Raw genomic sequence first — 22,645 nt, forward strand, 5'->3', positions numbered from 1 at the left:
AAATAATTTTGGAAGGTGACCACCAATAGATCTACTATTTCTAGGACCACTTCCTTAAGTATTCTGCAATGAAGATTATGAGGCCCTGGAGATCTGTCTGCCTTCAGTCCCATTAATTTCCCCAGAACCATTCCTTTACTAATACTAATATAGTGGAATTGAAACAACTTTTAAAGAAGTGGCTTCAGGGGAATTTTGCCGGCAGCACTTCAGTTCTAAAGACCAGCTCAAAAAACCTCAACTCTAACACCTCCTCTTCTGCATCTGATAAGACATCTATTCAAAGAACTGCAGCTCTCGTCATGCATCTTTATTTTAGTCATACTACGATTAAATTTGTGCTTGATGGTCGATGAGTCATCATATTTTTCAGCTGCCAGGTCCTGGCCAGATGTGATTAGAGATGATGAGTCTGTTTCCATCAGCTCACTTGCTTCAAGTAAACCAAACCCATGTCACGTCAATGAAGGGCACATATCTCAGCTTATAAAATGAGAATAGTATTGGTCAGATTGACTTAAACTTCAATGACTTCTAATGAATAGTTCATGGAGATTATATTCCCATGGAGAAATCCATTTTTTATGACTCCGCATTCTAATATTCTTCATATAGAAACTGAAAATGAACATTTATAGGCAAGTCTTAACAGCGTCGATGTGGAGAGTTGTGATCCCGGAAAATCTTTTCTCAAGAGTAAAAATGTTTAATTTTCTTGTTGTTTGCACCTAAGTCAAATTGAATGCTGATCTTTTCCTTTATCATAGAATTGTACAGCACACAAACAGACCTAGCAAGTTTATGCTCCACAGGAATCTCCATCCACCATGCTGCATGCTCACCCTGTCAGCTTCATGTGTTTCTCCACCTTCCCCTCTAAAAGCAACCAGGCTATTTGTCCCATGTGATGACAAGTTCCACTCTCTGCATAAGGACATTTCTCCCTGCATTTCCTATTGGATTTATCATTAATCTAACACCGGGTTTTCGTGGAGTTGGGAGGACTCTAAGGGCCTTCAAATGTGGCGGACAGAACCCAGATGCAGAAGTCTCACTTCCATTTATGTTTGACAGTGGGAGAAAGGGGATGGAATATGATCCACATAGGGAGGCAACCCAAACTAAAATAAATAAATAAAATCGCTTATTGTCACGAGTAGGCTTCAAATGAAGTTACTGTGAAAAGCCCCTAGTCGCCACATTCCGGCGCCTGTTCGGGGAGGCTGTTACGGGAATCGAACCGTGCTGCTGGCTTGCCTTGGTCTGCTTTCAAAGCCAGCGATTAGCCCTGTGAGCTAAACAGCCCCAGGTCAACAGGACCAGTTGAACTTATTGTTGACTTGCAACAGTGCCCATTTTTTTGCTGTTGCCACGACCCTAATCCACAAAGTTAGTGGCATTGATGCTATTTACACAATTCCTTGCTCTTCAAACATGTGGGGAAAAAAATATGCTGATATTGTCAGTGTCAGTCATTTGATGTTGTTGAAAAAAATTGTTACGTTGTGCAGTTTCAATAGAGTTCATTGTTGATATTTTCTCAAGGCCTGTTATTGTGTCATTATGGATGTTTGGCTATGCTTCAACCGCTACAAGTATCCCAGCAGGAATTTCTGAGTTTATAGTTTGAGTGACATTTCAATGATGCTGTTAAAGGATTATCTGTCATTGCGGTGGCATCTGAGCTGAAGTTTGTTCTCAAAGTGATTAATCATTTGAGGAGATTTAAAAGCTTTGAATTGTTTTTTGAATAGTTTTTTTTCTTGCTGTTCATAAGTGAGCGTTATACCAGACCTTTTGCTTTTTAAAATCTGAGTTAGCCCACAGTAGATACTGAGTGAGTGGCTATGGTGATGGCATGGAGGTAGGAATAGGTGGGGTGGGGCATTGAGTTGTCATAGAGATAGCATAGGGTAAAAGGGGGCATGGTGATTGGGTGGAGGACATGTGTTTACGTGGAGGTGGCATGGAATGGTTGAGGGGCTACGCAGGGGGGGGGGGGTGGAGGGTGAGGGCCAGAAAGCTGAAAAGCTTTTAAAGCAATTGGGACACAGGCCCAGAGAACTGAGTTGGGCCTTCTAAGCAGCCTGCCCCATCACCCACCCACTACCCTCCTTTCCCCTGCCATGGCCATGCAGAATCTGCTTCCATACCACCCTTGCCTCGGCACACTGAAAATCGGGTCTATTGGTGCCTTTCAAACTGGGAATTAAGTTGGGACATTTCCCAAATTGCGCTGTCTGTCTCGAGCAAAAACCCAGCCCTTAATTTTGGTTTTCCTTTCAAGTGAAGCAGTCTCACTGCAGATATTCTGTGGTACTCAGGCCATTTTGTTAAGCAGCACATTGCTCTGAGCAAATGTCATTAGTCAGTTCTTCCATTGAGCAACTAGGTTGAGATCCAACAATATTCTTCCACAGCTCTCTCTGATCGCTTTCCTGGGTCTCGATCATTTGAGTAGTCAGCAGCATAACCAACCCCCTGCAATTCGGAGCCTGTTTCAAACTATAATCCATACTGTCATGCATTGATGGAGCAAATAGAAACACTCCTGATCTGAAGCTATTTTCAAAATACCCTGCTCTTCAAACACTTTCAGTGAGAGACATTTGATGAAGACGAGAAAAAGTTATCATTTTGTGCAGTTTCAAGAGATCAGAGATTGAACTGGACTAGCCACATTAATACTGTGGCTACCAGGGCAGGTCAAAGGCTAGGAATCCTATGGTGAGTAATTCACCTCCTGACTCCCCAAAACCTGTCCACCCATCTACAAGGCACATGTCAGGAGTGTAATGGAATACCCTCCACTTGCCTGGATGATCAAGAAGCTTGACACCATCCAGGACAAAACAGGGAGCTTGATTGCTACCCTTCCACAAACATTCAAACCCTTCACCATCAATGCACAGTAGCAGCCGTGTGCAACATGTGCAAGAAGCACTGCAGTGACTCATCAAGGCTCCTTAGGCAGCACCTCCCATACCCACGACCACTACCATCTCGAACAACTGGAGCAGCAGATACCTGGGAACCCCACCACCTAGAGGTTGCCCTCCAAGAAACTCACCACCCCACTTTAAATATATCACCATTCCTTCACTGTCGCTGGGTCAAAATCCTGGATCTCCCCCCCTCATAGCACTGTGGGTTATTCGCTGCAGTCATGACAACGTCATGTATCCAGAGGCCACAGATCGACAAGGGGATCCATTACCATGACGCCCATGCAGTGACCAGGGATGGAGGGGCATGATCAAATGGTGCTTCGGCATCCTAAAGATGCGGTTCACATCCCTTGACTGCTCTGGAGGGGACTCCAGTACAGTGCTGGGAAGGTCATATCGTGGTGGCCTGCTGCCATCTCCACATCATCACGCAGCAGAGGGGCAACGTGAAGGAGAAGGGGATGAATGACGGCTTCATCCAATGAGGAGGATGCGGGGGGGGGAGAGCGAGATGGGCAAGATGTAGGGCCCGGACAGATATGAAGGCTTTATAAAATGTGCACCATGGCCAACGTGCATGGGATGCTCTAATCACCTCCAGGTTCACCGACTGAGGTGGGTGGGGCGGGGGGGGGGGGGGGGGGGGGGGGGAATGACCAGGCGTACGGACATCACAACCCACCTCCACAATGGCCCGCCACACCCCCACCCACACTGCCCTTAACCTCCTACATGACTCCTATCTGTCTCACTACTGGGTACGGCCCTGGGTTGGCAGTCACAGCGGGTATGGTTGCAAACCCCTGAGACTCCCCTGCCACCAGTCTGGAGGTCCGCTGCTGTCTTGACCAGGGTGCATGCTCGTGCCATGGAGCACAGGGAGTGGACCACCTCCGACTGTGACTGCTGCATATCACGCTGCAACTGTGCCACCACCTTCTGGATGTGTGCCACATCAGCCAGTGACTGCGCCATTTCACTCTGGAGCACCTGGCACATGGCGTCCTGTGAGAGGACAACCTTGCCCTGGGGTTCAGCCACCACCTTCACAGAGTGCTCCATGCCTTGGACACCTTGACCAATGACCAAAATCTTCAACCCCCCGCCTCACGTGCCATGGGAAACCACAACTAAGCGGCGTCTCACTTTTTCGCCCGATGCTGACCTCCACCCCAGTGTCTGCGCTTTCTTTGGGCCCTGCAGCCACACCCAGGGCCCACTGTTCTGCTGAAGACAGGAGCCGCTGGTCCCGTGTGCCTCCTCCGCCTTTTCTCACTCCCAGCAGTTATGAACAGCCTTCTCCTAGGGGGCGGGGGGGGGGGGGGGGGGGCGCCCGGCGATGCGACCAGTATGGGTAGTGCGTGTCGGGTGGTGGATCAGCCGCTCTCCGGGTGGAGGTGGGCGGGGGTTGGTTTCAGGTGTGAGGGACAGGTGTTGGTGCCAGAGGCACAGTGCTGCCTACTCGCTCTGGCAGCCGCGAGGAGGCCATGCAGTTTTTTTCCTCCACTGCAGGCCTTCCCAGACGGTGTTGTCCGCGGCGCTGACCACCTCTTCCACCTGCGTCCAGGCCTGGAAAATGGCAGCGGATGGCAGCCTCTTTCCCAGCCTGGTGCACAGGGTCGCCCGCCTTCCTCCAGATAGCAGGGTCTCCAGATCCACATCGTTGAACTTTGGGACCCTGCATATTGCTGCCAACTTGTTGCCTGGGACGTTGTGTGTGAGGAGTGCAGTGTGGATATGCAGCTGACACTTATCAGCTTCCTGAGACTCAATCACAAACTCGTTGAATCCGGCACCGTTTCACATTGGAATTGATCGTGTTCCACATGGTGCCAGTGCTAGCCCTTCAATGGTCGCTGAATCAGTCCAGATGTGGCACTAGTTTGGCTGCTGTAGAACTCCACGAGTCCTGCCCTGGCGTGACTCAGGAATGGAGAATCCAGTCAATTAACTTTGCTTCTCTCCCAACAGATTCTGCCAGGCGAGCATGTTTTGTTTTTATTTCTGATTTCTTTTGGCACCGTTGTTTATTTGGCCCAGACTCTCCTTCAACGCTTCCATCAAACACCAACCACCTTGGATGACTCACTTCATTTCATTACGTGTTTTCCCTTCCACAAGTTACGTCAGTGTTTACCTGGCAGGGAAGAACATGACAGGTTGAATCAACGCTGAGGAATTTCAGCTCTGCCACGGTCGAATCAGCGTCACATGGGGATTTGTGCCGTCCCAGAAGTGATTAAAGTTTGATTGCTGTTGTCATGTCAGCTGCCTCGCCCTCCTCAAGCAGGCTTCAGTCAGCTACTGTTGCGCTGTTTGTGCAACTGAAATGTGAAATTGGGAGCAGAGCAGCGGATTCCAGCTCAAAGAGGTCTTTGGCAACATACTTGTCTGGGCACCCGCAAGCTGTGTCAATGATAGCGAGTCAGAACAGTGGAAGGCCGACCCATTTGTGGCTAATCACTCATGACCGAAGGTGGGAGGAGTGCAGGGGTGCATTGGCAATCAGCAAAGTTCACCAACCCGATCAGGCACGGCGCCAAATTAAATATGATGACTAAAGTAAATGTGCCCAGAGCTTAGCACAGAATCCCTCTGTACCCCCTTCGTTCCACCGTATCTATTCGTAGTAGAGCACGGAAGTTCTGCCATTTTCCTGGTCAATATTTTTCTTTCAAGCAACACTACTGTAACAGATTAACAGGACAATTATCACATTACTGCTTAGTGGGCCTTTGCTGTGTCCAAATTGGCTGCCGAATTTGTCTACTTAAAGCCTTTTTTGAAGTTCAGCCAGCTTGTTTAGTTGCGTTTGGAGTGCTGTATAAATACACACCATTTGCTCTTTCCACTATAACCGATTTGGCTCTGCATCTCACTCAGACCCTCTACTTTCGGGGTTCTGATCTCTTGCCTCCATTTCGCTCACAATGGCAGAAGGCTTTGCAGTAACTTTGCCCCACATTCAACAATTCTCTTCAACCTTTCCCCCTTGTTGCAGCTCCGCCACCTTGAAAAGCCTCCTTGGATTGGTTCAGCCAATACTCACTTCTGAGTCTGAAGGTTGTGGGACGACACTTTGCTCCAGAACTTGCGAATTTAGTCCAAGCTGACATTTCACTCCAGGGCTCGGGGAGTATTGCGTCATTAGAGATGTCGTCTGGTGAATGAGATGTTAAGCCAACACCTGTCTGCTGAGACACAATTCAAAGATTAGTATGTCGGAGGCAACCATTTTGTCATTTAATCAGGACCACCAAATCACATCAACAGCATATTTAAGAATGATAGTTAGTGGGACCATAGTGAAAAAAGTATCCGTTCATGGGATTAGAATATCTCTGACAAGACCAGCGTTTAGTGCCCATTTCTGATTACGCTTCAGGAGGAGATGGTGAGCCTCCACCTTGAACTGCTGTAGTTTACCTGGTGTAAGTACGCACACAATACTCTTGCATAGAGCATTGCAACATTTTGAGGCAGCCATGATGAAGGAATAGCAATATATCTCCAAAGTCGGGATAATGCGTGACTTGAAGGGGAATTTGCAGGTGGTCTGCTGCCCTTGTTCTTCTACGCGGTCACGGCCATGGGTTTGGAAGATGCCTTTGAGGGAAGCTTTGCAAGTGGCTGCAGTGCTGTAGATGATGGATACTGTGTGCTGACGGTGGAGTAGTGGATGTGTAAGGTACGAATTGGCTTTCATATTTCCCTATGTAACAGTCAACTGAAGAAGTCAATGGTTGCAAAGTGCATTTTTTCTTCCAGTGATAAGGGGATTGAGGTTCGTGTACATGCATTTTAATGATCCATTTGCATTCATTTAGTGTGCCCGGGAGTCTGTTCTCCGCCCTCCGTGATTCTTCGGTCCCCTGGGTTGAGAATCACATGGGTGGAGGATTATTGCAGGTCGCACTAAACGTGAGCCTGATGTGATGGAGCCCGCGGTGAGTCAAAAGGGTAACTCCTTCAGGGAGTTGTCCACAAAGTCCATCCATGGCCCACCATCCCAACCTCCCCTCCCCCCCCCAAAAAAAACAATGCACTAGTTGCCCACCCCTCCTCAACCAGACCCCCAGAACGGGAGGGGAGTGGCCGGCCGCGGGACTTCGCCATTGGGTCGCCCGCTCAAAATGGCAGCCCGATATCAGGATTCCCTTGGGAATCCCTCGTATTCCTCGCCATGCATAAATTTGCAGGGAAAGGGAGACTGAATTGCTCCCCAATTTACGCTCCCAGGGGGTCTGTAAATCAATAGAACCCAAACGGAGAATTTCACCCAGTGTTTTCACCAGTGCTTCAAAGCTGCAGAACGTCCAACTAGAGTCTGCAATTGAAGTTTAGAACAGGGTATGATTCTCCCAAAAAATGTATCATTTTGGGTGGGTTTGGCGGGGTAATTGCCGTTGGATGTTTGGGTGTGATTCAGGCCGGTTTTCACCCACACTTAGTCATGTATTTGGAGCTTGGGGAGTTTCTCACTGGAAAATCACACACTCAGAATTTTTGTTTGCAGTGGGGAACTTTCTGCGTGCCATTTTAAAGGGTGGGCATTGGAGGATCGCAATTTGTCCCCCCTCTCCCATCTGTAGGGCAATCCCCACCCTTTGGAATTTGTTTTGGGCTTCTCTCGCCAAGCACCCCGTGCAACGGAATCGTCGCCAGCTGCAGAACGATAGTAATTGTCTCTAATTAAAGGATCAGATGGATGTTTGCGGAAAAGGAGAATGGACTGGCCTAGAGATAATAATGTGGTGGGTAAACACCAACATGGGCTGATTGGGCCAAATGCTTTGTTTCAATGATGCAATATCTCAAACACATTCAAGAATACGGTCACATGTAAGCTCTTCTTGAAACGCTATTTTTTTCAGCCGTCTTTCCAAAGTAACCGTGCTCAGATTCGAGCCAACTTGTGACAAACTATGTTTGTGTAAATCCAGGTTGCCGTAGGCCTGACGAAATCGATGAAAAATTTCCTGTCTTAAATTTCGACATGAAATAACCACATCAATGATGGCTATCTTGTCAGTTCCTATTGAACAAATGTAGGTTAATTTTCAAGCGCTGTGGTTTTTCCAGGATACAGACTAGCCATGATCTTATTGAATGGTGGAGCAGACCCAAGTGACAGGGCAGCTGACATTTCACACATTTCCTCATTATATTGCCACAAAAACCTACTCTTCCCCTGAAGATTTTCTGCCTAGTCACGGTGCAAGGTGTATGGAATGCAGTTGCCATCACACCCTCATTCCCATCTCTGACTGGAATGAAAGCTTTTTATAATGTTGTTGTGAATTCTGAGGCAAGTAGAAACATAGAAAACAGGAGCAGGAGGAGGCCATTCGGCCCTTTGAGCCTGCTCCGCCATTCATTACACTCATGGCTGATCATCCAACTCAATAGCCTGATCCCGCTTTCCCCCCGTATCCTTTGATCCCCTTCGCCCTAAGTGCTACGTCTAACTGCTTCTCGAAAACATACATTGTGGCCTCAACAACTTCCTATGGTAACAAATTCCACAGGCCGACCACTCTCTGGGTGAAGAAATTTCTCCTCATCTCTGTTCTAAATGGTCCACCTCCTATCCTCAGACTGTGACCCCTGGTTCTGTACACGCCCACCATCGGGAACATCCTTCCTGAATCTACCGTCTCGTCCTGTTAGAATTTTATAGGTTTCTATGAGATCCCCCCTCATTCTTCTGAACTCCAGCGAATACAATCCTAACAGATTCAATCTCTCCTCATACGTCAGTCCTGCCTTCCCAGGAATCAGCTTTGTAAACCTTCACCGCGCACACTCTAGAGCAAGGACACCCTTCCTCAGATAAGGATACCCAAACATTATTCTAGGTGTGGCCTCACTAAGGCCCTGTATAATTGCAGCAAGGTATCCCTGCTCCTGTACTTGAATCATCTCGCTATCAAGGCCAACATACTATTTGCCCTCTTTACCACTTGCTGTACCTGCATCCTAAACTTCAGTGGCTGGTGTACAAGGACATCCAAGTCTTGCTGCATATTCCCCTCTCTTAATATATGGTCATTCAAATAACAGTCTGCCGCCTTGTTTTTGTTACCAAAGTAGATAACCTTGTATTTCTCCAAATTATTCTGCATCTGCCATTCAATTGCCCACTCACTAAACTTGTCCAAATCACACTGAAGGATCTCTGCATCCTCCTCACAGCTCATGCTCCCGCACAACTTAGTGTCATCTGCAAATTTGGCAATATGACATTTCGGTCCCTCATCTAAATCATTCATATATATTGTGAATAGCTGGAGTCCCAGCACCGATCCCGGCAGCACCCCACTACTCACTGCCTGCCAATTTGAAAAGGACTTGATAGTTCCTACTCTTTGCTTCTTGTCTGCCAACCAGTTTTCCATCCATTTCAATACTCCCCCTCACCCCATGAGCTTTGATTTTACAGACTAATCTCTTAAGCAGGACTTTGTCAAAAGCCTTCTGAAATGCCAAATATACCACGTCCACTTGCTCCCCCTCGTCAACTCTATGAGTTACATGCTCGAAGAATTCCAGTAGATTCATCATTAGAGTACATTATTGTAAATTGCTAGGAGTAAATGTGGTGAGATTCATGAACTTCACTGGTGCCATAAACCAGCTGCCACAGAGCACTATCAATCGTGTTGTTCAACCGTCTGAGATACATTTCACCTCCAGGACGTACATGCACAATAGCAACCTGCACCTTGACATTGAGATGCCAGAGAGGGAGTACAGCGGAGATTCACTATGCTGATACCATGGTTGGCGGGACTGTTTTCTGAGGAGAAATTGGTTCCACTGGGCCTGAGATGAGGGAAAATTTCTTCACTCAAATTGTAGACAACCTGTGGAATTCTCTACCACAGAAGGCTGTGGAGGCCAAGCCACTGAATGTATTCAAGGAAGTGGTAGATAAATGTTTAGATTTTAATGGCATCAAGGGGTATGGGGAGAAAGCAGAAATATGGCATTGAAATCCAGGATCAACCGTGATCATATAGAATGGCAGAGCAGGCTCAAAGGGCCGAATGGCCTATTTCTGTTTTTCACGCTCAGAATCCATCTTCTTGTCATTCATCAGACGTCACATTCAATTTTTAAAAAATGCTTCAAAGCCTTCTCTGAATCGAATGTTCCAGGTTTTAGCCCCATGCCAGGAAATTGGCACATAATCTAAGATGACATCCCAGTGCAGTATTGAGGAGATGCTGCACTGTTTTGGCTAAATCTTTAAACCCTCAGGTGGATGTAAAAGATTTCTTGCCACTTTTTCAAAGAAGAGAATGGACACCTCTGGGTCTTCTGGGCAATGGTTATCCTTGGTCCAACTGGAGCAAATAGACGGATTAGCTGACCAATTATCTCATGGCTGTCTGTATACTGCTTGTTTGTAAATTAGATGTGGCATCTGCCTACTTTGAATCGAGTTCTCTAGTTACAAAACACTTCTCAAGACATGGAGGGCACACAGTTCCTTCACTGTCTCTGGGTCAAAATCCTGGAACACCCTCACAGCTCTGTGGGTGCATTTACACCATATGGACTGCAGCAGTTCACAAAGGCAGTTCCCCAACAGCTTCTGCAGGGCAATTAGGGATGGACAATAAATGCTGACCTAGTCAGTGACACCCACATGCCACAAATGAATAACAAAAATGCAACGTGCTATCTAAAAAACAAGGGGCGAGATTCTCCCCAAATGCGGAGAATCGTAAAGGCTGCCGTGGGACAGGCCGTGACCCACGGCAGCCTTCACGCCCACTTCCGGGGACGATTCTCCCCCCCGGGCGGGGCTAGGAGCGTGGCCCCTTGCGTCACGGCGGCGCGGCCTTGACGACGGTCGTCAAGGCCGCACATCAAGCGTCACGCCGGCTGACGCGGCCGCGCATGTGCAGATTGGACAATGCCAACCCGCGCATGCGCAGTTGCCGTCTTTTCCCTCAGCCGCCCCGCAAGACGTGGCAGCTTGATCTTGCGGGGCGGCGAAGGGAAAAGAGTGCATCCGTTACAGACGCACGGCCCGCGATCGGTGGGCACCGATCGGGGGCCTATGCCCCCCTTGGCACAGCCGTGGTACTGCCGTGCCAATCGGGCCCCCAGACGGCAGCAAGCAGGTGTGTTTGCTGCCGTGTTGAAACGGGCGTGAAGGCCCGGCCGCTCGGCCCATCGGCCTCGGAGAATCGCCGCTCGGCGTAAAGAACGGCGAGCGGCGATTTGTGGTGTGGGTCGGGTGTGTGGGGGGGGGGGGGGGGGGGAGAATAGCGGGAGGGCGTGAAAAATTTTGGGAGGCCCTCCCGCTATTCTCCCACCCGGTGTGGGGGGCGGAGAATCGCGCCCAAGCTGTTTCTTAAATTCACTCCTTTGCGAAGGAGCAAGCGGGAGACTCATTAATCATCTCAAAAGGAAGTGTTTGTGCCTCTTTGTCATTTTATTCTTTTGGTTACGTAGACCAACTGGACAGTCAAACTGTGCACAGCAAGAGCCCACAGGCCACACTGAGGATGATGACCAAATAATCTTCTTTGGGTGGCATAGTTTGAGGGATAAATGTTGGCCAGAACCTCCTTGTTTTTATACTCTCTGCCTCTATTTCTAAAGGTCGTGATCTCACTTATTATTCAACAGCTTGTTAAACCTGCCCTGCCACTTTGACAGGTTTGTAATTGTAAGCTGCTAGGACTCTCCTGTGTCCCCATTTATGTACTGAATTCTCCTGATCAAAATCCCCTCCCATTTTATCATTGGAATTGCTGGCCTCTGGGCTGGAGGAGGAGAGGTGGCAGCAAAACAAGTCAACGCATGAGAAGAATGCTGTGGGACCGGATTCTCCGTTTCTGAGACTGATGACGGGTGGGATTAGTGGAGTATTACGACAGCAAAACTGGCACTACATCTGCGCCAATTCACCAACCATTAAGAAGTTAGCGCCGGTGCCATGTGGAACACGATTGATTCCAATGAGAAACGGTGTCGGATTCACCGGGGTCGGGATTGGCACTTGAGAGGCAGACAAGCTGCAGCCGCATATTAGCACTCCACTCCCCACACACACCATCCCAGCCAACAAGATGACACTAGTTGCATCCTGCAAATGGGTCGGCTGGGGCCAGAGGGTACCGAGCAGGGTGGCCTCGGAGGACACCCATACGACCCGTGGCGCTAAATTCACAGTGGGCAGTCAGCGGTGTGCGCAGCCACATGGCTGCCTTGCAGGCTGCGGCAATGGTGTTCTATGCCCATTCTATGCCCGACCACACAGCCCACCTTCTGGCTGCCACCAGCTACTCCCCCGGCCCTAGCAGAAGCCCCCCCTCCCGGCCAGCGGCACAACTGCCTGCACACTATGGCGGTATTGTTCACTTTCCGTACCCCCTCTGTCTCCCTCATAAGTCAGGGCGCCTGGTTCACGATTTTTAAAAGCACAAGTGAACCTCGCTGTCGGGAATTCCCACTGCTCGGAGTACTGCGGAGCCCCGGAAAATACGGGATCATGCCTGCTAATGATATGTCAGCAGCATTTACTGTACTTGCAGAGTGGGACGCATTGACGCAGCTGTCGAGGCTCCGGAGAATTGCGATTTGGCGTGAACCTGGCGTCCCGCCACGATTTCAGCATCAAGACCGATTCTCCACCCAATCGCGATTCATGATTCAGGTGTCAGCTGCAGGAGAATCCCGCCCATGATTATCTGCCAGTCGCCTCCTCTTTCACAACCATTTACAAATACTAGTTGATTTCCCAAGGTGTTAGACTTTGACTCTGCATAATTATATAAAGGATCGAATCTCATCCCTCTCAATCCTGATTTCCATTAAAGTCAACAGGAATGAAAATCATCCCAAATGTCACCGGCTCTTACAATGTTCTCCAAAAAACCAAAATGACCCACATCAGGTCAAAGCCAAGTGTTATGTTTAGGTAATGCAGGTTTAGAGGGCAGAAAGATTAGATGCAGAACTGATCCAGTCGTTTTTTAACCCATCCATTTTGTTCCTATTTTTACTATTTGTTACGTTTTCTTCAAAATAAGTGAGAAATGAACTAACTGAACCTTATAAATTCCTGAGGGGTTGACAGGATAGATGCTGAGAAAATGGTTTGCCTCGCTGGGTGTCTGGAACTTGGAGCTGGTCATTCAGGACTGAGACGAGAAAACATTTCTTCAAAGGATTGACGATATTTGGAATCCTCTCCCCTTGAGATCTGTGGCTTCTGAGTCACTGAACATAATAACAATAGGGATAGAGATTATATATAGATCTTTGACAAAGAGTCATCCAGACTCGAAACGTTAGCTCGCTTTTCTCTCCACAAATGCTGTCAGAACTGCTGAGATTGTCCAGTATTTTCTATATATATATATATAAAACCAGCATGGTGGCAGTGGGCAACATGGTGGCACAGTGGCTAGTACTGCTGCCTCACAGGGCCAAAGATCCAGGTTTGATTCCAGCCTTGAGTGATGATGGCCTGTGTGACATTTGCACTTTCCCTTTGGATGTCCTCCGGGTGCTCCGGTTTCCGCCCACAGTCCAAAGATGTGCAGATGAGGTGGATTGGCTAAGCTGAGTTGCCCCTTAGTGCCCAAAGATGTGCCGGTTAGGTGGGTTTACAGGGAAAGGGTGGGGGAGTGGGCCTAGGTAGGTCGGCACAGCCTTGATGGGCTGAATGGCCTCCTTCTGAACTGTAGGGATTCTGTGGAATCTTCTACGGATATTTGGATGCATGGAGAACTACTGGGTCATGATCTCCTGGGCGTTCATGCCTCCACTACAAGTGCATCGACACGGACTATTGGGAGACTGATGTTGAATGCCGTGACCTGTTGGAAGTTACCTGTTTGGGAGGGCATTGGAAGAAGGAAGCAGAAACGCAAATGTATGACCTCCGCAAAGTCGTCAGGGATGCCAGGAGACAATAGCAGACTAAGCGGACCAGCTGGCGGATGTGTTCACGGACGTATTCAACCTCTCCCTACACCATCATAATTCATGAAGACCACCATCATACCAGTGCCAAAGAAGAACCGGGCAACATGCCTGAACAACTACCGTCCAGTGGCCTTGACATCAATCACTATGAAGTGCTTCGAGAGATCGGTCATAGAACATAGAACAGTACAGCACATAACAGGCCCTTCGGCCCTCGATGTTGTGCCGGGCAATGATCACCCTACTCAAACCCACGTATCCACCCTATACCCGTAACCCAACAACCCCCCCCTTAACCTTACTTTTTAGGACACTACGACAATTTAGCATGGCCAATCCACCTAACCCGTACATCTTTGGACGGTGGGAGGAAACCGGAGCACCCGGAGGAAACCCACGCACACACGGGGAGGACGTGCAGACTCCGCACAGACAGTGACCCAGCCAGGAACTGAACCTGGGACCCTGGAGCTGTGAAGCATTTATGCTAACCACCATGCTACCGTGCTGCCCATACTCCATACTCCCAGAGTGCCTAGATACATTACAATTCGCATACTGCCACAACCCTTACATAGCTGACGCCATTTCCCTGGCCCTACACTCATCCCTGGAGCACTTTGGCAACAAGGACTCCTACGTCAGACTCCTATTCATCGACTACAGCTCCGCCTTCAACACCATATCCCTTCCAAGCTCATATCAAAGCTCCAAACCCTTGGACTTGGCTCCTCCCTCTGCAACTGGATCCTCACCTTCCTGACCCATAGACCACAATCAGTAAGGATAAACAACATCTCCTCCACGATTGTCCTGGTTTAGCTCACTGGGCTAAATCGCTGACTTTTAAAGCAGACCAAGGCAGGCCAGCAGCACGGTTCGATTCCCATACCAGCCTCCCCAGACAGGCGCCGGAATGTGGCGACTAGGGGCTTTTCACAGTAACTTCATTGAAGCCTACTCGTGACAATAAGCGATTTTCATTTTCATTTCAATACCGGGGCCCCACAGAGTCTGAGAACACGCACTAACAGATTCGAAAACGGCTTCAGATAATGCATTACACCCTCTTTTGTGTCAATTTGTTTCTCTCGCTCTCTGTCTCGCCGAGCAGAAACTTATAGCCAAGTTCCGCACACATGAGTACGGCCTCAACCGGAACCTTGGATTCACGTTGCATCTGGCTTGGGATTGCAAAATCCTACCAACTGTCCTGGCTTGAGACAATTCACATCTCTTTAACCTGTGATTATCCCTCTCTCCAGTCGCTCGGTTTGGACCTGTAAAGACTTAATTACCTGCAAAGACTCACATTCAAAGTATCGTCTTGCATCATTGACTTTGTCTATATATGTATTTGTGTAACCTACCTCTTCATTCACCTGAGGAAGGAGCTGCGCTCCGAAAGCTAGTGATTCGAAACAAACCTGTTGGACTTTAACCTGGTGTTGTAAGACTTCTTACTGTGCCCACCCCAGTCCAATGCCAGCATCTCCATATTAAATCTTCTTCATTTAGTGTTGTATGTGTGTTGCCATGGCTCAGATATTCTGCCATCCCTTCGTAATCTGAAAAGTTTCTATCAAATCCCCACTGTTCTAATTGATAATAGAAGAGATTGAGGAATGTGTGCAGATGCAAGATCTCAGAAGCACACATGCACACAGTAGGAGAATTATACTGCACGGTGTCAGAGTTGTGTCGTCAGTAATTGGTGTTTGTATGTCAGAATTTCCAGTTTTACAATTCCTCCATGGCCTTACTTTCGCTATCTCTGAACTCCTTCTTATGGCCTCTTGCACATGCTTGGATTTTTATTGCTCCACCATCGCTATACCTTCAGCTGCCGCGGATCACAGCTTTTGATTTCCTTCTCACCATTTCTCGACTCTTGTGCTGTACAATGCTGGTTGAAATTGACCTCTTTCGCTCACCGACATCAATATCTCCTCCCGTGGTCTTGGGCCAATTGTGTTTCACAATGCTTTGAGACGTTTTACGACATTAAACAGAAACTACACAAATGCAAGTTATTGTTGTTTAATCCATTCTAGTATGTTTTTTTTTGTCTCTATTTCTGTTTAGGCTTATTCCCAGCAGCACACGGGCCAGTGTATACAGCCACGAAACATGGCGTGGTGGGATTCACCAGGGCTATTGCAGTGAGTACTCCCGAGACATTCTTTTCTCCCAATCTCACTCTTATCTCTGCTCATATTTGGCTGTGGTGAGGTGGAACCAGTATTGTTAGTGTCTTTATATTTTTTGTGTTGTAAAACAACTCTGTGCCCCAGGACCATTCTTGATCAGTAAGGGAATCAAAGGTTGGGGGGAAAGCGAAGGAAAGTGTATTGAGGAATGTCGGATCAGCCATGATCCTATTGAATGGCTGAGAAGGCTCAAAGGGCCAAACACCCTGGTGCTGTTCCTATTTCCGATAGTCTTATGATCTTAACCAAAACTGAGAGCATTTGTGAGCAGGTTATTGCTGAGTAAGTGCTGCTTGATAGCACTGTCAACAACCCCTTCCAACTCTTTGCTGATGATCCAAGCATAGACTGAAGAGGTGATAACTGGACTGACCAAACTTGTCCTGCTTTTTGTGGACAGGTCATGCATGAATCATTTTCCACATTGCCGGGTAGATTCCAGTGTCGTGGATGTCCTGAAACAGTTTAGCTATCGGTATGGCTAGTTCTGGAGGACATGTCCTCAGTACGACAGCTGGGATATTATCAGAGCCCTGTGCCTTTGCTGTATCCAGTGCATTTAGTCATTCCTTGAGATCACATTAAGCAGCTGAAGACTGGTCTCGAAGATTCTGGGGAGGTCAGGAGGAGGTGGAAGTGAATAGTCCGCTCGACACATCAGGCTGAAGATGGTTGGAAATTCTTCAGCCTTGTCTTTTACACTGACGTGCTGAATTCTGCCATCCTTGAGGCTGAGGATGTTTGTGGCATCTCCAGTTAGTTGTTTCATAAAAATATAACATACAAAAAAGGAGCCGGAGTAGGCCATTCAGCGCTTCTAACCCACTCCACCATCCAGTAAGATCATCTACATCATCAAAGTGGTAACAAGCAGGATAGATAAAGCAATCAGTAGATGTAATATACTTAGATTTCCAAAAAGCATTTGATAAGGAACCATGCAAAAGGCTTCTTAGTAAAATAAAAGCCCTTCAAGTTGAAATCAAGGCAAAGTGCTGTGAAGCCGTGTTATTTATGCCTTGTTCTGATTGCAGGCTGCCTATGCTCTGCAGAACTTGGTTGTTTCCATCCCGTCACATTTTCTCCCGAAACATCCAAAAGTGGCTGTTTTTGATGAGACTGACTTGTCAACTTTGCCAAATGTAATCAACACAAAATGTTCCTGAGGCAATTAACCCTGAGAAGTAAATGTGTTTGTCTTCGCCAGAGGGTGGGGAGCTTGTGGAATGTGCTACCGCAGGAAGTCGTTGAAGCCAGAACATTGTATGTTTTCAAGAAAGAGTTGGATGTAGCTCTTGGGCTAAATGGGTCAAATTTTTTAAACAAGGGGTGGTGGAAGCCTAGAACCCGTTGCTAGGGAAGGTAGTGGAAGCAGATACAAGAGCGACTTTTACGGGGCATCTTGACAAATACATGAAGAGGATGGTAATAGAAGGATATGGTCCCCGGAAGAGTAGGGGATTTTAGTTCAGATGGGCACCATGGTCGGTGCAGGCTTGGAGGACCGAAGGGCCTGTTCCTGTGCCGCAATGTTCTTTGTTCATAGAATCATAGAATTTAGAGTGCAGAAGGAGGCCATCCAGCCCATCAAGTCTGCATCAGCCCTTGCAAAGAGTAAGCGCACACTTCCGCCCTATGCCCGTAACCCCATAACTCAGTAACCCCACCCAACCTTTTTGGAAATGAGGGCAATTTATCATGGACAATCGACCTAACCTGCACATCTTTGGACTGTGGGTGGAAACCTGAGCACCTGGAGGAAACCCACGCACACGCGGGGAGAACGTGTAGACTCTGCACAGGCAGTGATCCAAACCGGGAATCAAACCTGGGACCTTGGACCTGTGAAGCAACTGTGCTAACCACTGTGCTGCCATGCTCCCCTGTTCTTTGATATAGGAGGAAAGCGGGAACAGGTTACTGAGTTGGATGATCAGCCATGATCATATTGAATGTCAGAGCAGGCTCCAAGGGCTGAATGACCCCATTCTGCTCCAATTTTCTACGTTCCTATATATAGAAAGCATGTTTTCAGTGATGCTGTTTATTGTTAGTGGTTCGGTTTATTCACCTGTTTAATCACCGAAGACTTTGACCTCATTTTGTCGATTAAGTATTTCCTTTACAATTGGGAGCCTCGAACAAAGGGCAACTTTACTTCTGTGTACAGTTCTCCAGGATAGTCACATGTTCAAATCACTTTGCCAGTCTGTTAATGCTAACCAGCTGTAAATATTCCCTCACTTCTGTCATTCAATTTGACCTCCTGAAACATTTCCATTGGCTTCAGCAGTTAAATGTTGGCTGCTTTCTAATATGATGGTTTTACCTCTGAGCAGCTGATTATCTGAAACAGGCGGAAAACAATGTTACAAACCTATTGCAGCAGAGGGTGTTAGGGGAGGGAATGATCTATTGTCACAGATAGAGGATTTGGCTAAGCAACTGAAAACCGGACAGTTGGGATGAATAGATTATTTTAATAATAATAATATTTATTGTCACAAGTAGGCTTACATTAACGCTGCAATGAAGTTACTGTGAAAAGCCCCTAGTCACCACATTCCGGCCCCTGTTTGGGTACACTGAGGGAGAATTCAGAATGTCCAAATTACCTAACAGCACGTCTTTAGGGACTTGTGGGAGGAAACCGGAGCACCCGGAGGAAGCCCGTGCAGACACAAGGAGAGCATAAATTATCCCAGTAACCCCCACTTAATCTTTTTGGACACTAATGGCAATTTATCATGGCCAATCCACTGAACCCGCACTTCTTTGGACTGTGGGAGGAAACCAGAGCACCCGTAGGAAACACACGCAGACACGGGGAGAACGTGCAGACTCCGCACAGACAGTGACCCAAGCCGGGAATCGAACTGGGAACCTGGAGCTGTGAAGCAACTGCGCTAACCACTATGCTACCGTTCTGCCCAATTTACTGTTGTGATTGTAAGGGGTGGAAAGTTTATGTGGGGATGGATGTTCCCAGCCCCCCTACTGTTTTCTGGGACAGTATATGTTTGACATTTGTTTGTTTGCTTTTGGAAAAGGCTGCCTGGAGTTCAGGAGATGTCTTTGTTTGGGTGGGGGGAGACTAAGGTCAACAGGGAGCCTTCCTCCTTGAGCTGAGGAGTGTGGGGCGGAGTGGGGGGAGGCCATTTCTAAGTGCCTTTGGGCAGGGGCTGCTGCGTAGCAGGTTATGCTGGTGAACGGAAGTGAGGTGATGGAGAGAAGGCCGAGAGGGGTGGCCGAGGAGGAAAATGTTGCTGGGGAAGTTTGACAGGCTGATAACAGAGAGGGTGTAGGGCAACTTCGTATGGCAAGGGGGTTGCTATATAAGTATGGGGAGAAGGCGGACAGCATGCTGGCAGACCGGCTGTGGAGGCAGGCTGCATCCAGGGAAATATTGAAGATACAGACTGGGGCTGGGGATGTGGTGTCAGAGCCAGGGAAGATAAATGAGGCATTTTTAGGGAGTACTACCAGGAACTATATGAGGCGGACCCGGGAGGAGAGGAGGGGGACATGGGGCGGTTTCTGGACAAGCTGTAATTTCCCCAGGTGGAGGAAGCAAAGAGGCAGGCATTGGAGGAGCCCCTGGTGTTGAGGGAGGTGCTGGATAGTATCGGGGTATGAAGTCGGGGAAGGCCCCTGGGCCGGATGGGTACCCGGCGGAATTTTAAAAGGAATTTGCAATGGGCCTGGCACCACATCTGTTGGGGAGTTTTATGAAGCACTGGAGAAGGGGAAGTTGCTGGAGACGATGACGCAGGCAGTAATCCACACTAATCCTGAAAAAGGGGAAGGACCGGTGGGATGTGGGTCGGATAGGCCCATATCACTATTGAACATGGATGTGAAAGTATTGGCTAAGTTGTTGGCGGGGAGGATGGAGGAGTGTGTGCCGGGGGTGGTGGCAGAAGATTAAACAGGTTTCGTGAAGGGCAGGCAGCTTGCGGGTAATATAAGACGGCTGTTAAATGTGGTGATGAATCCATCGCAGGCTCTGGTACCGGAGGTGGTGGTGTCCATGGATGCGGAGAAGGCATTTGATCGGGTGGAGTGGCCGTACTTGTTCGAGGTTTTGGGAAGGTTTAGTTTAGGCCGAAATTTGTGGCATGGGTACGGTTCTTCTATGTCGCACCAAAGGTGAGGGTGAGGAAGAATTCTATGAAATCACAAAGCTTTGACTTACACAGGGGTACGAGGCAGGGGTGCCTGCTGTCACCGCTGCTCTTTGTGCTGGCCATAGAGCCATTGGCAATGGCTCTCGGGGTCGGCAGAGTGGCGGGGGACTATGAGGGCACAGAAGGAGTATCGGGTGTCGCTCTGTGCCCATGACCTCTCGCTGTATGTTTCGGATCCTTTGGAGAGCATGGGAAGGATTATGGACCTGCTGGGGAGGTTTGGAGGGTTCTCGGATACAAGCTGAATGTAGGGAAAAGCGAGGTATTCCCGGTGAATGAGCTGGCACAGCGGGCTAATTTAGTGGGGATGCCATTTACGATAGTGAGGGGTAGGTTTAGGTATTTAGGCATTCAGGTAGTGAGGGAATGGATAGGGCTCCATAAGTCGAACTTAACAAAGCTGGTGGGGGAGACTAGGGAAATCCTAAGAGGTGGGATACACTGCACTTAACGTTGGCGGGGAGGGTCCAAGTGGTGAAAATGATATTCTGCCGAGGTTCTTGTTTATCTTTCAAGTTCTCCCGATCTTTATACCAAAGGCCCTGTTCCGGAAAGTGGACACGATCATTTCTGACTTTGTATGGGCGTGGTAGGTGTCGACGGTGGGGAGGACCCTGCTACATAGGCAGAGGCAGCAGTGGGGGGTTGGCGTTGCCGAACTTGCTTCATTATTATTGGGCGGCAAATGTGGACATGGTGCGGCAGTGGTGGGAAGGAGAAGGGGTAGAGTGGGCTAGCATGGAGGAGGAATCTTGTAAGGGGTCCAGTTTGAAGGCTATGGTGATGGCCATAGCCGTAGGAATTCAAGGAGCCAGGTGGTGCAGTCCACAGTGAAGATATGAAATCAGTTGAGGAGGCATTTTAGGGTGGAAGGGACGTCAGTGCTAACGCCGCTGTGTGAGAATGATGGGCTTGAGCTGGGGGGGGGGGGGGGGGGGGGGGGGGGGGGGGTTGGTGAGCGCATAGTGTATACAGGATGTGGAGGGAAGTGGGACTGGTCAAGGTGAGGGATCTGCATTTAGAGGAAGGGTTCGCCAGTCTGGAGGAGCTAAGAGAGAGGGTAGAGCTGCCGAGGGGGAGTGAGTTCAGGTATCTGCAGGTTAGGGTCTTTGCATGAAAGGTCTGGAGGGGATCCCTAGGTTGTCGGGATGCACTGCTGGAGCGAATGTTGCCTCCGGATAGGGAAAGGGAGGGAAGAACTGGGGATGTATACAAGTGGCTGGGGGAGCATGGAGGCGACCGGAGTTGGGAGGGGAGATCAATTGTTGATCTCCCCTCCCAACAGTTTAAGGTGGTGCACAGGCTGCATATGACTTGGGAGTGAATGAGTGGGTTCTTTCAGGCAGTAGCAGATGAGTGTGAAAGATGTGGGCGGAGGCCGGTGAATCACGCGCACATGTTTTGGGGTTGAGAAAAATTGGGAAGATTCTAGGTGGGAGTGTTTGCGATCTTAGCCAGGATAGTGGAGGAGGAGGTGGACCCGGACCCTTTGGTAGCGATACTTGGGGTTTCAGAGAAGCCGGAGCTCAGGAAGGCCGTAGTCGTGGCCTTCGCCTCTCTGATTGCACGCCGGCGAATTTTGCTGGTGTGGTGGTCGGCAATATCTGCAGGTTAGGGACTTTGCACAAAAGACCTGGAGGGGGTTCCCTAGGTTGTTGAGATGCACCCTGCTGGAGCGACTGCTGCTTCCGGATGTGGAAGGGGAGGGAAGAACTGGGGATGTATACATGTGGTTGGGGGAGCAGGGAGGCAAGCGGAGTTGGGAGGGGAGATCAATTGGGGAGTATGGAGTGAAGCACTGCGTTGGGTAAACAGGACCTCCTCTTGAAATGAAAAAAAAGAAACGAAAATCTCTTATTGTCACAAGTAGGCTTCAAATGAAGTGCCTGTTCGGGGAGGCTGGCACGGGAATTGAACCGTGCTGCTGGCCTGCTAGGGGATAAAAGTCTATGTATTGGATTGGCTTAGTGAACTTCAAGACAGTGAGGGGTGAGCATATAGTGGGTGCTTTTCAAGTGTGGTATTTTAGTTTAGGTAGGGAGTGTGTTGTGGACAACGGCTCTTTCAGAGGCTCTGAAGTTTTGGGGGATGGAGACGGTCACACGCAGTACCTTACAGACAGGGACTAAAAACAGACTTTTAGATTTGGCAAAAACATTGCAGTTAACATTACTTGACAAAATGCGAAAAGGTGAGGTAATTATGGCAGTGGCTAAGCATTTAAAGTTGCCTGAGATACAGTTTGACTCATTGGAAATGGCAAAGATCCAGTCTCAGATTAAGCAACTTGAACATGAAAAAGAATTAAAGCAGCTTGAATATGCAATCAGAGAACGAGAAAGGGAGA

The 22,645-nt window shown here is 48.6% G+C and overlaps 1 protein-coding gene across 2 annotated transcripts in view; it reads left to right on the top strand.

Moving 5' to 3' along the window:
- LOC119970711 (15-hydroxyprostaglandin dehydrogenase [NAD(+)]-like) overlaps positions 1–22,645 on the top strand; it is a 77,078-nt gene that overhangs the window by 24,785 nt on the left and 29,648 nt on the right. For both annotated transcript variants that reach the window (XM_038805772.1, XM_038805773.1), the window contains exon 5: positions 15,987–16,063. In XM_038805772.1, the coding sequence (XP_038661700.1) occupies positions 15,987–16,063 (77 nt within the window). The remainder of the gene's footprint in view (positions 1–15,986; positions 16,064–22,645) is intronic.

This window comes from Scyliorhinus canicula, chromosome 8 (assembly GCF_902713615.1).
Source record: "Scyliorhinus canicula chromosome 8, sScyCan1.1, whole genome shotgun sequence".
In the NCBI taxonomy this organism is placed as follows: Eukaryota; Metazoa; Chordata; class Chondrichthyes; order Carcharhiniformes; family Scyliorhinidae; genus Scyliorhinus; species Scyliorhinus canicula.